The sequence below is a fragment of the Aethalodelphis obliquidens genome, unplaced genomic scaffold (genome assembly GCF_003676395.1).
Source record: "Aethalodelphis obliquidens isolate GAN/ISIS:26980383/991018 unplaced genomic scaffold, ASM367639v1 scaffold14, whole genome shotgun sequence".
Lineage (NCBI taxonomy): Eukaryota > Metazoa > Chordata > Mammalia > Artiodactyla > Delphinidae > Aethalodelphis > Aethalodelphis obliquidens.
In genome coordinates, this window is record NW_020837958.1 from 19,644,109 (window position 1) to 19,660,387 (window position 16,279).

At 34.0% G+C, this 16,279-nt stretch overlaps 1 protein-coding gene across 2 annotated transcripts in view; it reads left to right on the forward strand.

Annotated features, from left to right (window-relative positions):
• KIF18A (kinesin family member 18A) overlaps window positions 1-16,279 on the forward strand; it is a 79,595-nt gene that overhangs the window by 35,585 nt on the left and 27,731 nt on the right. For both annotated transcript variants that reach the window (XM_027115129.1, XM_027115130.1), the window contains 2 exons: window positions 3,950-4,071; window positions 11,015-11,250. In XM_027115129.1, coding sequence (XP_026970930.1) covers window positions 3,950-4,071; window positions 11,015-11,250 — 358 coding nt within the window. The remainder of the gene's footprint in view (window positions 1-3,949; window positions 4,072-11,014; window positions 11,251-16,279) is intronic.

The following is a 16,279-nucleotide window of genomic DNA, read 5'->3' on the forward strand; positions in this document are numbered from 1 at the left end:
AACGAGTGGTTGATAAATAATAGTTTAATATTCTAGGCCACAACATCATAGACATCAATAACCAAAGAAAGGTGTGCACAAAAGGAACACAGCAGCATTAGCTGTATTATAAAATACATTTGCTATTTTTCCTCCAGAACAGTGTTTCTGACCTTTTTGGGTCATAGATGCCTTTGAGAATCTGATTAAAGAGCTATATATAGATCTTCTCCTAGATGGACGATTGTGGGGGGGGGGGGGGGGAACATTCATACAATTTTACTTTTTTTTTTTTTTTTGGTCATTTTTTCCATTAATACAACCTTAAGAATATCTGCTCTAGAAGAAAACTAAAGCGCACTTATTTTAAAATGCCATATTCCTCTTAAGATTACGTAATGGACATATTTACATGACTTAAAAGGAATAAGCAAAAAAAACAATGATTAATCAGTAATCTATAATAGGGATTAACTAGGCTTTCAAACGGTAACGTCTGAAATTCCATGCTTGATCTGAGAATCTAAAGCTGTAGAGGCCCATCATAGAATGCAACAGCCTCCATCAAAGTACCTGTCAGGGTCCCCAAGCCACAGTCTGGATATGTTTTCAGAGAAAACAGCTGATATCCTGGCCAAACGAGTGTTTCTCACTCAGTGCGCAAGAGCTGTTTCTCTTGAAAAGGTAGCAGATATTGAATGTTTATAGTAGTTTTTGGTTTGTTTCACTTATATTTGTCATGTTTCACTTATTTGTTAGAGACTATGTATATCTAAAGAAGTCTTATTCTCAAGGTTATCATTGTCAAAATGACATAAAATAACAAGTATTTTTGTTAGTTTTGTTTACTATTACTTACGGCCATGATGTTCTAATAGAATATTTAGCCATTCTAGTGAGCAAAAACTTTCTCATGAAGGGTCTAAAAAATGTTTTTGGCATATGGTAAAATATAACATAAATTTTACCAGTGTACAGTTCAAGTGGCATTATATTCATAAAAAGAATTAATAGATATACATTTTAAAATGTTATTTTCATCTCTCAATAGCCTTGCTTAATTTACATTATACTTATAATCTAGTACATTTGTGTAATCAACAATCTAAAATATAGCCCAACTCCAACTAGAGGAGTACTTAAGAACTTTTTAATATTAAAAGAAGCAAAAACCTCAATTGTAGCTATTTACTAGTTTGCCTTTGTTTTCCCATATTTTTAAATTAAATTTAAATTTTAAATTAAAAAATTAAATTCCCAATTTTTAAAATGGTTCAGTATTCTTTTTAGTAATATTATTATTGCTATTTTTTTGGCTACTTAGTAGCATTTATAAAGTTAATATTGTTCAGGTTATTTTCAATAAATTTAAATTTTTTCACCATGGTCAAATCTAATTTTTCTAATAATCTGTCTTCTATTACTCTTTTAAGCAGGACTTTTCACACCTGAATATGAATCTGGAATTGATTTTTAAATTCTTGTTTTTTAATGCATTTTATTATGAATACTTTGAAAAAATTACAATTAAAGCTGTTTCCATTCCCATCACCCTAATCCCACTCTCAGTTTTTTTTTCCTGTGGATATTTTCACAGCTGAAACAGTTATCTATGTATAAGCCATTATTTCTTACATAAACAAACTGAGACATAACTTTGTGAAAAGATTTATCCACAGTTGTACAACTCTGGACAGAGATCCAGTACTGTGACTTTCAAATTGCTGCCCTTTTTTCTGTACCCTCCTGCATTATCTACCTCTTAACCTCACGAATTTATCCACTTCTCTGTATCTCCCCTGCCACTACCCTAATTCAGACTCCCAGCCCCCATTATTGGACTGGTACGTTTGACCTTTATGCTTCCATTCGTGTTCTACTGCAATTCATTCTCTCTACTGCAAGCAAAATGAGCTTTCTAAAAGGTAACTCCGATCATATCACTCTTCAGTACTTTCTCCCTAATGTAAACTCTGTTATGATTTCCCAGGTCTGGCATGGCACCTGAAGACCTTTCACATTTTATATATTACCTCTCACTATATTCTTACTTCAGCTATTACTAACCTCCCCGTAGCTCTCATAATAGGCTATGCGCTTCCAATCAGATTCAGTCATTAGTGTATCAAAACAAGAAAAAGATTCAAATTGTAACTTTGTTTTTCAAAGACAACAAACTAGCCAAGAACAATTATTGAGTAAAATAATTATACAGTCAAGGCTTGTCTCTTTAAGAGTGGTGCAAGAAGATAAAACAATAAGATTAACAGAGGGAGTAAATAAAGAAGGTTTTTTTTTTTTTTTTTAAGAGAAAAGGTGGAATATTTGACAAACATGGTCATACTTTTAGGGTCGTTGAATTTTTTGACTGGAAAAGACTAAAGAGATCATCTAGGCAAGCTCTTAAATTTTAGTCAAGTAAACTGATATCCATAAAGACCATATTTTGGGTTCCAGGTAGCATGTGTGTCATAGTTGAGCCATCTCTAAAATCACCTGATTCATAGGCCAATGCTCTAACCGTATCATCCTGACTCCCTAAAGAGAGTTTGCTCTAAAATACTTGCTGTATTTCTTGAAATATAATTATGAATCATGTGAATAAACAACCCCCAACTTTACTATATCTCAGACACATAGAATTACATTGTTTCCCTGTCATAGTGCCCACCACTAGCTTAGGAAGTATTACAAAAAAGAAAAAGAAAAAAATAACTTTAAGCTTACAGAGAATCAGTGGCCAACTGCAGGTTGGGAAGGAGTATTGAAAACCTAAAATGGATTATGGGAATTATCTGTAGGAAGTTTCTAGGCACAGCTCCCCTGCTTATAGGATTTTTGTCTCAGCCCCTTACAATGTCCAAAATATTTCACTCCGTTTTATTAACTAAAATTTTTCCAATTTAAGATTCTGAGAATGCTACTGGATTATTACCATTCATACTTTAGTGTATCCACTTAGCTGACGTTTTCCATACTTAAGGTTTAGTAGATTTGAGAAAAGATAAGTAATTTTAGGTGGTAGATTAGAGAACATTTGGGCATATGCACATAAGGGAACCTACGAAAACTTTTTTACACTTTTGGCCTAGAATGAAGCTTATACCAAGACTGGGTGAAGGTAAGAATTTTTTATTTTTTTTTTAGCCACACCTCGCGGCATGTGGGATCTTAACTCCCCAACCAGGGATCAAACCTATGCCCCCTGCTGTGGAAGCATGGAGCCCCAACCACTGGACTGCCAGGGAATTCCCCAAGAGATTTTTTTTGCGGTACGCGGGCCTCTCACTGTTGTGGCCTCTCCTGTTGCGGAGCACAGGCTCCGGACGTGCAGGCTCAGCGGCTATGGCTCACGGGCCCAGCCGCTCCACGGCATGCGGGATCTTCCCGGACCGGGGTGCCCCCTGCATCGGCAGGCGGACTCTCAACCACTGCACCACCAGGGAAGCCCCCCAAGAGATTTTTATTGTATGAAACTTTTATTGTATTGACATAGCCCCTGTCCTGGTGGTATACCTTACATTCTAATATGGAGAATCTACGAACAAATAAATAAATGGAATTGTTACTAATCAATGCTATGGCAGAAACTATCAGGGGTGGAGAATGTCCATCTTTAAATGTGAAGCTTAGGAAAAGCCTCCCTGAAGAAATGACATTTAAGCAAAAATGGGCCATATTCATGTACTTTCAAAGTATTATGAACAAGTTGGATAGACCAAGAAACTGTCACTATAGTAAAATTTGTTCTGAGTTCCTGATGTTCAGTTTCTGAGGAAATTTGAAACTTGTAAGTCATAGACCACCTGTACCAGAACACTTGTTTTTCAAATTGTTCCTAAACATATACCACTTCATATTTTTAAGAATTAAAACTATTGACACCAATATAAAATAAGTTTTATTAAAATTGATTTAATTTTAACATTTTTAAATGAATCTGAGGTATAGTGTGTCTTGTTTTCCCCAGGAACTCAATAAAGAACTTCATTGCCACCATTTGCACCTCCAGAACAAAGATTTGAAAGCACAAATTAAACATATGATGGATCTAGCTTGTCTTCAAGAACAGCAACACAGGCAGACGGAGGCGTAAGTACATGGATTTACCTGTTCTAAAAATTTTAATACTATAGACCTAAGGAACCTGAAGCATAGAAGTTTAGTTTTCCATTGCCAGAAAATTTAATTTTATCCAGTACAAGGTACATATTTTTTTTTAAGTGTCTGCCAGCATCAGAAATCATGCAGAGTTAGAAAACACCGAGAAAGTATAAAGGATGTTGTTCTTCTCCTCTAACTAAGTTTTTATAGTGCTTTATAGTTTTGAAAACATTTTTTAATTTATTATTTTTATGTAATATATGTCATGTAATACAAAATTTCAAAGATGCCTCTACAGTGAAAGAGTGTCTTCTACCTGTCCTCTAGCCATCCTTGTCCCCTCCTAGAAACTACTACTATTAATACCAACTGAATTTTTAAGTAGACAGTTTTTAAGCATTCGTAATTCCAGAATGATTTTTTGCTATCATTAAAATGAAGTTATTAAAAGTGTATATTTTTTAACATCATGTCCCAAGTTTTACATGATGCTATAGTAGCTCTTTCATGCTCTCTCTACTAACTCAGTAGTAACACCTTTTGATTTTTGAAACGTAATAGTAAAAAAGTATAACTTGATCTTTTATTTTTATTACCTTGGATATGTCAGTCAACTCCTTAGGTGTCACTTTCATGCTCTGTAAAAATGAGAAATTTATTTCTCTAAGGGCTTTCTGCCAATCTAAAATTCTACTGGAGTTCTTCTAGTGTTCTCAAATAACTGGTAATTAATTTTCCATACTTTTGATTTAAAGGAAATTATATTAGCATAGTTATTTTTTAAAAGAATAAGAAAAAGGGAAGGAAAAACTTTAGGGAAATATTATCCTGTGGATAGAAGCTCACCCCATACTTTCTGTATTTATACCTAGAGCATACATTGAACATTCATTTACTTGTACTCACACCACCTGCAAGAGTTAAGGTTATCAAAGAAACATTAATTTATTTTGACCATACTGTATTTGATATACCATACAAATAGATTAATATATTTAAGATACATTTTTGCCTCAAAATGGGCAAAAAGATTTCTAACTTTGAAAATTGGTGAACCACAGCATTACAGAGGCAATACAATATGGTAGAAAGAGTATGAGTTTTAGAGTTGGTCTTGAATTCTAGTTTATATGAGCACTATAACCTTGCATAAATTATTTTACCTCACTAACCCTTAGTTTTCTTATATGTTAAATTATACTTTCCTTATAACAATTTTAAAAGGATTAAATAACAGAAAATAATGGGTGTGATGAACTGTCTTAGCCTGAGCTTATAGAGTGGAAACAAACAAACAAAAAAAGATTTAGTATATATTCAGAGTGCTGAAAGAAAAAAATTTTCAACCAATAAGACTACCTCGCAAAGTTATCATTCAGAATTGAAGAAGAAATAAAAGAGTTTTCCATACAAGCAAGAGCTAAAGGAGTTCATCAATCACTTATAAAGCTAGTATGAAGGTTAAAAGAAGAAAGTAGTAAAAATAACTAATTACAATAATTCCTTAAGGAATACACAAGATAAAAAGATATAAAATATAACGTCAAAAATATAAAATGTGGTGGGGGATGAAAACGTAGACCTTCAGAATGCATTCGAATTTAAGTGGCTACCAGCTTTAAATAGACTGTTATAAATTTGTTGTTATATGTAAGCCTCATGGAAACTTCCAAGCAAAAACCTATAGTAGAGGGCTTCCCTGGTGGCGCAGTGGTTGAGAGTCCACCTGCCGATGCAGGGGACACGGGTTCGTGCCCCAGTCCGGGAAGATCCCACATGCCACGGAGCGGCTGGGCCCGTGAGCCATGGCCGCTGAGCCTGCGCATCCAGAGCCTGTGCTCCGCAACAGGAGAGGCCACAACAGTGAGAGGCCCTCGTACCACAAAAAAACCTAGAGTAGGTGCACAAAAAATAATAAGAAAGGAATTAAGCATGCCACTAAATGCAGTCATCAAACCACAAAGGAAGAGAACAAGAGAAGAAAGGAACGGAGGAACTACCAAACAGCCAAAAAAGAATTAATAAAATGGCAGTAAGTACATACCTGTTAATAATTACTTTACATGTAAATGTACTAAATGCTCCAGTCGAAAGACAGAGTGGCTGAATGGATATAAAAACAAGCCCCATCTATATGCTGCCTACAAGAGACTCATTTCAGACATAAAGACAATTCACGGACTGAAAGTTAAGGGATGGAAAAAGGTATCCCATGCAAATGGAAACCAAAAGAAAGCTGGGGTAGCTATACTTATATCAGACAAAATAGGTTTTAAAACAAAGACTGTAATAAGAGACAAAGATCAGCATTACATAATGATAAAGGAGGTCAATCCAACAAGAGGATATAACATTTGTAAATATTTATGCACCTGACATAGGAGAACCTAAATATATAAAGCAAATATTAATAGACATAATGAGAAATAGACAGCAATACAGTAAGAATAAGGGACTTTAATACCCCACTCACATCAATGGATGGGTCATCCAGACAGAAAATCAATAAGGAAACATCTTCCTTAAACAACATGTTACAGTAGACAAACTTTACAGATATATAAAGAACATTCCATACAAAAGCCACTGAATATACATTCTTCTAAACTGCACATGTGACATTCTCCAGGATAGATTATATCTTAGGCCACAAAATAAGTCTTAACAGATCTAAGAAGACTGAAATCATATTAAGCATATTTTCTGACCACAGTGGTATAAAACTAGAAATGATTCCAAAAAGAAAACTGGAAATTTTACAAACAAGTGATTAAACAACATGCTACTGAACAACCAGTTCATCAAAGAAGAAATCAAAAGCAAAATCAAAAAATAGACAAACAGAAAAACAAGAATAAAGCCCAAAGTTAGTAGTAGGAAGGAAATAGCACAGCTTGGAGCAGAAATAAGTGAAATAGAGACTAAAATACAACAAAAAAGATCAATGAAACCAAGAGCTGCTTCTTTGAAAAGATAAAATTGACAAACCTTTATCTAGACTCATGGAGAAAAACAGAGAGAAGGCTCAGATAAATAAAATCAGAAGTAAAAGTGGAGATGTTACAACTGATACTACACAAATACAAAGGATCCTTAGAGACTACTACAATTATATAGCAACAAATTGGACAACCTAGAAATGGATAAATTGCTAGAAATATACAACCTACCAAGACTGAATCATGAAGAAATAAGAAATCTGAACAGACCAATTACTAGTAAGGAGATTGAATTAGTACTTAAAAACCTTCCTACAAGCAAAAGTTCAGGACCAGATGGCTTTACTGGTTAATTCTATCAAACATTCAAAGAAAAGTTAATACCAATTCTTCTCAAACTCTTTCAATTAAAAAATAGAAGAGGAGGGAACACTTCCAAACTCATTTATAGGCTAGCATTACCCTGACACCAAAGCCAGACAAGGATAGAACAAGAGAAGAAAATTTCAGGCCAATATCCCTGATGAACATAGATGCAAAAATCCTCAACAAAATATTAGCAAACCAAATTGACCAATACAATACTTTAAAAGGATCATACACCACAATCAAGTGGGGTTTATTCCAGAGATGCAAGGATAGTTCAGCATCTGCAAATCAATCAGTGTGATAACAAAATGAAGGATAAGGCATCATGTGATCATCTCAATAGATGCAGGAAAAGCATGTGACAAAATTTAATATCCATTTATGATTAAACTTGCAACAAAGTGATTATAGAGGGAACATACTTCAACATAATAAAGACCATATATGACATGCCAACAGCTAACATCATACTCAGTGGTGAAAAGCTGAAAAGCTTTTCCTCTAAGATCAGGAAGAAGACAAAGATGCCCACTCTTGCCACTTTTATTCAACATGTACACACTACTGTATATAAAATAGATAACTAATAAGAACCTACTGTATATAACAGGGAACTCTATTCAATATTCTGTAATGACCTACATGGGAAAAGAATCTAAAAAATAGTGGATATATGTATATGTATAACTCATTCACTTTGCTGAACAGCAGAAACTAACACAACATTTTAAATCAACTATACCCCAATAAAAATTAACTTTAAAAAAAAATAGTATTAGAAGTCCCAGCCACAGCAGTCAGACAAGAAAAAGAAATAAAAGGCATCTAAATTCAAAAGGAAGGAGTAAAACTGTCACTTTTGCCAATGACATGATATTATAAACAGAAAACTCTGAGGACACAACCAAAAAACTATTAGAATAAACAAATTCAGTAAAGTTGCAGGATACAAAAGTCAATATACAGAAATCTATTGTGTTTCTATACACTAATAGCAAACTATCAAAAAGGAAATTGAGAAAACAATTCCATTACAATTGCACCAAAAAGAATAAAATACCTAGGAATAAATTTAACCAAGGAGGGGAAAGACCTGTACACTGAAAACTATAAGACATTCATGAAAGAAATTGAAGAAGACACAAATAAATGGAAATATATTCCATGCTTATGGATTGGAAGAATTAGTATTGTTACAATGTCCATACTACCCAAAGCAATCTACAGACTTAGAACAATCCCTATCAATACTCAATGGCATTTTTCACAGAACTAGAACAAACAATTCTAAAATTTGTGTGGAACCACAAAAGACTCCAAATAACCAAAGCATTCTTGAGAAAGACAAAGTGTGAGGGACCACACTCCCAATTTAAAACTATACTACAAAACAGTAGTAATCAAAACAGTATAGTACTGGCACAAAAGCAGACACATAGATCAATGGAACAGAATAGAGAGCCCAGAAATAATCCCATGCATATATGATCAATTAATTTACAACAAAGGTGCCAATAATATACAATAGGGAATGGATAGTCTCTTCAATAAATGGTGCTGGGAAAAGTGCACAGCAACAAGCCAAAGGATATCTTACACCATACACAAAATTGTATCAACTCAAAATAGATTAAAAACTTGTACGTAAGATCTGAAACCATAAAACCCTGAGTAGAAAACATAGGCAGGTAAAAATAACTGTCATATAATACAGCAGTTCCACTTCTGGGTATTTATTCAAAGAAAATGAAAACACTAACACAAAATATAAAGCACACCTGTGTTCATTGCTACAAAAACAAAACCCAAGTTTATAGATACAGAGAACAGATTATACAGGTTGGTGGTGGGGTGTTGGGGGCAGGGATGGGGAATTGGTCGAGGGAGTCACAAAGTACAAACTTCCAGTTATTAAGTAAATCATGGAGATGTAATGTACAGCATGGCAACTATGGTTAATAATACTGTACTGCATATTTGAAAGTTGCCAAGAAAGTAGATCTTAAAAGTTCTCATCAGAAGAAAAAGAATTCTGTGACAGATGTTAACTAGACTTATTGTGATGATCATTTTGCAATATATATCAATATCGAGTCCAAAAACTTAAAAATAAATTTATGAATGCATAAATACATACAAACATACATACATGCACACATATATACATAAATAACATATGTCCTGGGTCCCTGAGACCACCTCCATGTTTGATAATTTACTAGGATGACTCACAGAACCCATCGTATAGTTGACTCCATAGTTATGATTTATTAGAGTAAAAGCATACAAAACAAAATCAGCAAAAGGCAAAGGTGAATGGGGCAAAGAACAAAGGAAACCAGTTAGTTGTAAGCTTTCAAGTGTCCTCATCCAGTGGGCCCACACAGTTGTGCTTAAGTTCTCCAGAAAAAAGTTGTAATGACCCATGTGAAATGATGTCTACTTTGGAATCTCATTAGGCTGACACTTAGCGTCCTGGGTTTTTATTGGGAGCTGGTTGAATAGGCGCCCTGTGCCTAGCAGGGTGAATCAAAATTCTAGACTTTCCAAAAGGAAAGCAGTTGTAAATAACTGTTTTTATTGACTTTCTGATTAATGACTTTTCCCTACAATTGTTACCTACTTGGCTTAAATGGCATACTCCCCACTATCACCAAAAAGAAAAATGTCACAGACTATTTGTACTGCTATCTAACTATTTAAGATTCTTAGATAATAAAGCAGTTATTTCCTTAAGTGTTAAAATTAGTGCCTATTCTTTTCCCACTGCCCTATTCCTACTTCAGATGGTTCTATTCTTCTGGATGTTATGAGTCAGCTGGAACACCAGGACTAAGTCATTTCAAGATTATTCATGTTGTTTGATGTCTTCATTGATATAAAAGTTAGGAACCACTTATAACTTTTAGTTCTGGCATTTCTTCAGTGAACACTCTTCATGGAGGTCTAATACATAAAAAGATGCATTTAGTACTGCTCTGATTGACAGCAATAGGCGAGATTTTGAATCAGAGCCAAGAATCCAATGCCCCATCATTTTCCTATACCCACCATACTTTTCCACAATTCTTCCTTCGAATGGCTTTGAAAGCTATTGCTTTAGCTCATGAAGAGCTAACTTCAAGGAAAGTTGACTTTTGTTCATTTTTTATTTTTTAAATCTTATATACCTAAATTGACCTTCATTGTTTGACAGTGTATTAATATTTCATTTCAATCTCATAGTATTTAATAACAATAACAACACTATTTTTGATTTGTAAACCACATTATGCTTTGCATAGTTCTGAAAACAATCTCCTATTGAAAGTAGTGGCTGTCCAGTTGTACCCCACATTATAGAGGAGAAACCTCAGGTAGTGCCTTATCCAAGGTCATATAGAAGCAAGTGAAGACTTGCTGAGACTACAGTCTGGTGCTTGTAATTCCCATCCAACATTCTTTCCAATCTATACTTAATGTATTAAGAATATTTGAGGTATTTGATTGAAATATTCTAAAGGAAAATATGTACAGGGAACCATTTTAATCATCTGCTATTAGTTTGGATGTTGCATAGAACCATAATAATGTATTTAAAATTTAGTATTTATCTTTCTTTTCTTGTCACCTTCTGTATGCAGAGTATTGAATGCTTTACTTCCAGCCCTAAGAAAACAGTATTGTGCATTAAAAGAATCTGGCCTGTTAAATGCTACTTTTGAGTCTGACTTCAAAGAAATTGAACATTTGGTAGAGAGGAAGAAAGTGGTGGTTTGGGCTGACCAAACTACTGAACATGCAAAGCAAAATGATCTACCAGGGGTTCCTATTCTTATGACCTTTCCACAACTTGGACCAGTTCAGTCTTCTCCTTGTTGTAAGTACAGATTTTATTTCATTAAGTAAATAAACATTATTTCTAAGAAGTCGCCTCTGTTATAATATCAATCAACAGAACAGTCAGTTTTTTAGTAGGTTTGCTATTTTGTGAAAATGGGAGAATTAACTTCAGAATCATTTCAATTAACCAGTATCTTTCAAAGGTATAAGAGTAAGTATGCTTGATGTTCTAAATAATTCTAGCAGTAAAGTTATTTTATTTTACCTTTTTTTGATAAGATAATTTTACTTCCACCCTTCTTTAAAATTTAACCTCTGTTAAAGACTGAAGATTATAATTAAGAATATTATATTCTGTAATACATAACAATCTTGTATGTTCTTAAGATCAGCTAACAGTGTAGAATTTACTGTTTTTCTGTTGGCAGATCACTTGATGTCTCTGCTCTCATAAAAGTGTGCATGGGACATTTTAATTGAAAAACTAACATATAATCTTGGTTTTAAAATATTCAGCTTCTATAGCAGTAGAGTGCCCTCTTCAACTTTTCCCAGAACCTCAATCTTCTGTGCTATCTTAGAGATGAATGCCTATTAACAGTTCGGTTATCATTACAGTGTGTGTATAATATTTGTATTAGATAATTAACTCATTAGCTTTTTGTTACATTTCCCATGAATGCTAACATATTGTATATATATTAAACTACAACTGTTTTTATTTGTTTAGTTTATTTGAACAGTTTTAGGGTGCATACATAAAGAATCTAGCATGTTTTTTAACAGTTGTGAGAATTGATGTACCATCATTTACTTAACCATTGTTCTATTGGTGAACAGTGCATGTCAGAGAGCATGCCCATATACAGTAGTTATCTGCAGTTTCACTTTCCACCATTTCAGTTACTTGCAGTAAGCTGAGGTCCAAAAATGTTAAATGGAAAATTTCAGAAATAAAAACTTTATAAATTTTAAATTGCACACTGTTCTGAGTATCATGATAAAATCTCATGCTGCCCTACTCGGTCCTTCCCAGGATGTGAATCATCTCTTTGTCCATCATATTCTTCCCATTTGTCATTTAGTAGCCATCTTGGCTATCAGATCGACTGTCACAGTGTTGCAGTGCTTGTATTTAAGTAACCATTGTTTTACTTAATAATGGCCCCAAAGTGCAAGAGTAGTGATGCTAGCAATTTGGGTTTGCCATAGAGAAGCCATAAAGAGCTTCCTTTTAAGTGAAAAGGTGAAAATTCTAGACCTAATAAGGAAAGAAAAATAAATCACGTGCTGTGGTTGCTAAAATTTATGAGAAGAGCGAATACTCTATCCATGAAGTCATGAAGAAGGAAGAAGAAATTCATGTTAGTTTTGCTCTTGAACCTCAAATTGCAAAAGTTATGGGCACAATGCATGGTAAGTGCTTAGTTCAGATGGAAAAGGCATTAAATTTGTACAATAAGATATTTTGAGAGAGTGAGTCCACAGTTACAAACTTTTATTACAGTATATTGTTAGAATTGTTCTATTTTATTATTAATTGTTGTTGTTAATCTCTTACTGTGCCTAATTTATAAATTGCACTTTACCTTAGGTAGATACATATAGGCAAAAAAAAAAAAACCAGTAAATATATGGTTCAGTGCTATCTGCAGTTTCAGGTATCCACTGGTAGTCTTAGTATGTTTTCCCCCTTGGATAAGGGGAGACTACTGTATTCCCATGTCTGCATGTGTACTAGTTGCCTAGGAACTAATTTGCTGGGTCAGAGAACAAATAATTTTTTTTTTAATTAAAATGATCTGTCAAACTCTCCAAAAGTTTTCTTATACAAATGTTTATGAGATTTTACATTTGTTTATGTCTCATCTTTACCTTAACCCAAAGTAATAACAGCAACACTAAATTAATGTATATTCTTTTTAAATTTGCAACTCTTATTTTTAGTGATGTTAATTCTTTGAAGTTTGTGGAGACTTCTTTAAAGCCCAGCATAGAGTTGGTGTAAATGTTTCAATTATGCTTTTAAAGAATATATTAAGTCAGGTCAAATTGGTTGTGTTCTTCAAATCTTGTTCTTACTGACTTATTTTTTAATTCATGTTCTATCAAATACTGAGGTGAACTATTAAAAACTTCATCTTTTACTGTGGATTTTTCCATTTATATCAGGCTTCTATTGCAACGCTAAAAAATTAATACAAACATACCAACTTAAAATAACACTGATTTATTATCTCAGAGTTCTGTAGATTGGAAGTCCAGCAGGCTCAGTTGGTTACTCTGCCTCGAGTATCACAGGCTGTAATCAAGGTGTCAGCTAGTTGGGTCTCCTATCTGGAGTTTCTGGGGGAGAATGTGCTTCGAAGCTCATGCCGGTTGTTTGCAGAATTCAATTCTGTGTGGCTGTAAGGCTGATGTCCCTGTTTTCTTGTTGGCTATTGGCCAGGCAGCTCGAATTCAGAGCAAGTCCAAACTTGCTAAAGTACCTGGCATTGTGCAGGCACTCAGTTTTTAGAGGTCACCCCTATTCCCTAGCATGTGGTCCTCTTCATCACTTCATCTCCTAGCCAACAAAGGCAGGTCAAGTCATTCTCATGCTTCAGATCTCTCTTACCTTCCCTTCTGCCTCATCTCTTCTGCCTACAGTTAGAGAAAGTTTTTGCTTTTAAGCACTCATATGATTAGATTGAGCCCATCAGGTAATCTAAAATAATCTCCCTATCTTAAATTTCATAACCTCAATTACTTCTGAAGATGTATGTATCTTACTTATTTTCTTGAAGACTGTTTAGCTGGGTACAGAATTCCAGTTTGGTGTTCTATTTTAGCACTTTAAAGATATCATTTCATTATCTCCTGGTTTTTGTTGTTGCTTTTGTAGCCAGCTTTCATTCTAAGTGTTGCTCCTTTGAATATAATCTGACTTCTGGCTTCCTAAAATGTTTTCTCTTTGTCTTTGGAGTCTTAGTAGTTTTGCTATATTGTGCCTAAATGTAATTTTATTTCTACCTCTCTTACTTGGGTTCACAGGACTCTCTGAATTTGTGTCTGCATTATTTTTCAGCAGTTTCGTAAAGTTCTTAACCATTATATCTTCAAATATTGCTTCTGCCACTTTTATTCTCTTCTCTACTTCTGAGACTCCAATTATATTACATGGTACCTTCTTATTGTCTTAGCTATGACTTTTACTCTCTTCTGCTTTTCATTGTTTTTTCTCTTCCTGGAAATTTCTTTTCACATATTCTGTAGTTTCTCTTTTCAGCTGTGTCAAATGGTTCTTAAATCCATCAAGTTCCCTATCTCAGTTATATTTCAATTCCAGAATTTCCATTTGATTCTTTTTTTATAGTTTCCATTTCTTTGCAGAAATTCTCACTGAATACGGTGGGTGAAGTCTGTGCCTGAGAATTCCCAAGCCTAGAACCCACTGCGTCTGTTTCTGTTCTCTTTCTGCTGGATTTCTTTCATGTGCATTTCCTTGAATGCATGCTAATTTTTGTGCATCCCACATTTATTTGCAGAATCGTTTGTAGAAATCCTTTGAGGCTTCTGATAACAATGTCTTCCTCAGAGAGGATTAATATTTGCTTATTCCAGGCTCCTTTTGGCATTAGCAGTCTAAAATCATTTCAGTCCAGTTTTAGAGACTGAGATAATTTGAAACTGAACTTCAGCTTCTGCGAGGGCCTGCCTACTCCTAGTTTACCCTGTGGAGTTTAACTGTGCCCCAACTCAAATTGGGGAGGGTTTAGGAAGAACTCCCTTTAGTAGGCACTAAATTCCGGTTCCTGCATCCCAGTCCTACAAAGCTCTCAACAATGTTACTAAGCTGTTCTGCCACCTCCAGCATCAGCAAATAACCTTGAGGGGAAAATAGCTGTAAATGCAGAGATTACTTTCCTGAGCCTTCAACTTCCTCCTGATACCTGCCTATAATTCTTCACAATCTTGTTAGCTCTCCTGTGCCTTCAAGCCTGTGTTTTTTATATTTTGTCCAGATTTTTTACTTGCCTTCAGTAGAGAGGTTGCTCTGAATTACCTAGGTCTCTTATTATTAGGTTTCCTATACTATATCTTTACATTAAGATGACAGGCAAGTTGGGGTTATATGTATATTCTTTTTCTCTTAATAAAGCATTATCTTCATCAGAAGTGACCTCGTTGAGATCATTAGAAGGAAAACTTAAGATTTTTTTCAGATTCTCTCATACCTTTGGGGCCTTGATTCTTTATTTATAGTGCATTCAAGATGTTGGAGAGGAAATAGAGTTTTAACACCAAGATTAAGAAATACTGACCACCTGCTATGTGATGATCATTATCCCTTATTTAAAAATCTGTATTTCACTTACAGTGTAATTGCGTAGACTATACTTGTCAACAGTAAAACAAAACATTTATTTGGTTCTGAATTCTTTTTCGCAACATATTCAAAAGGAAAGACTATTGAGGTTATGTTACCTTTTATAATCATGAACTTTCTTCTGAAAATGTATCAGAAGGCGGGTTTTGTTTTTATTATGTTTTCTTCTTACTTTATTATTTTAATATTCAAGTGATTTTATAGATTAACTATTTGCTTAGTATGTCTTGTTCATTCCATGAATTATGTATGTTATATTCATTATGAAGAGAGAGTCAAAGATGAATAACAGGGAAGGGGTATAAAGTGAGTACATTTATAAATGTTTATTTTTCTTAGTCTTAGAATATTGAAGTAGTTCATTTTAAAAAGTAAATAGTGAAATTTACTCTTGAATTTCTAAAGACATGAAGCAATAGCCAAATAGCATATATTGCTAAAATTTATCAATAAATAGTCTTAACAAATTTTAGAAGTAAAATTCAACTAAAGCAAAACATGAGTCAGATGTGTCTCATTCATCTTAAGCTTATACATGTGCGACTGACTTTTTTCCTATACTCCTGTAATGTCAAGTGGTTTTGTTGTTAAATTTCAAAATTACTAAATGCTGTGGGGTTTGAATATTTTATTTCTGGTGCTTTAAAAAGTATTTACTAGATCAGCTACATTCTTTGTATTTAAAACACACACACTG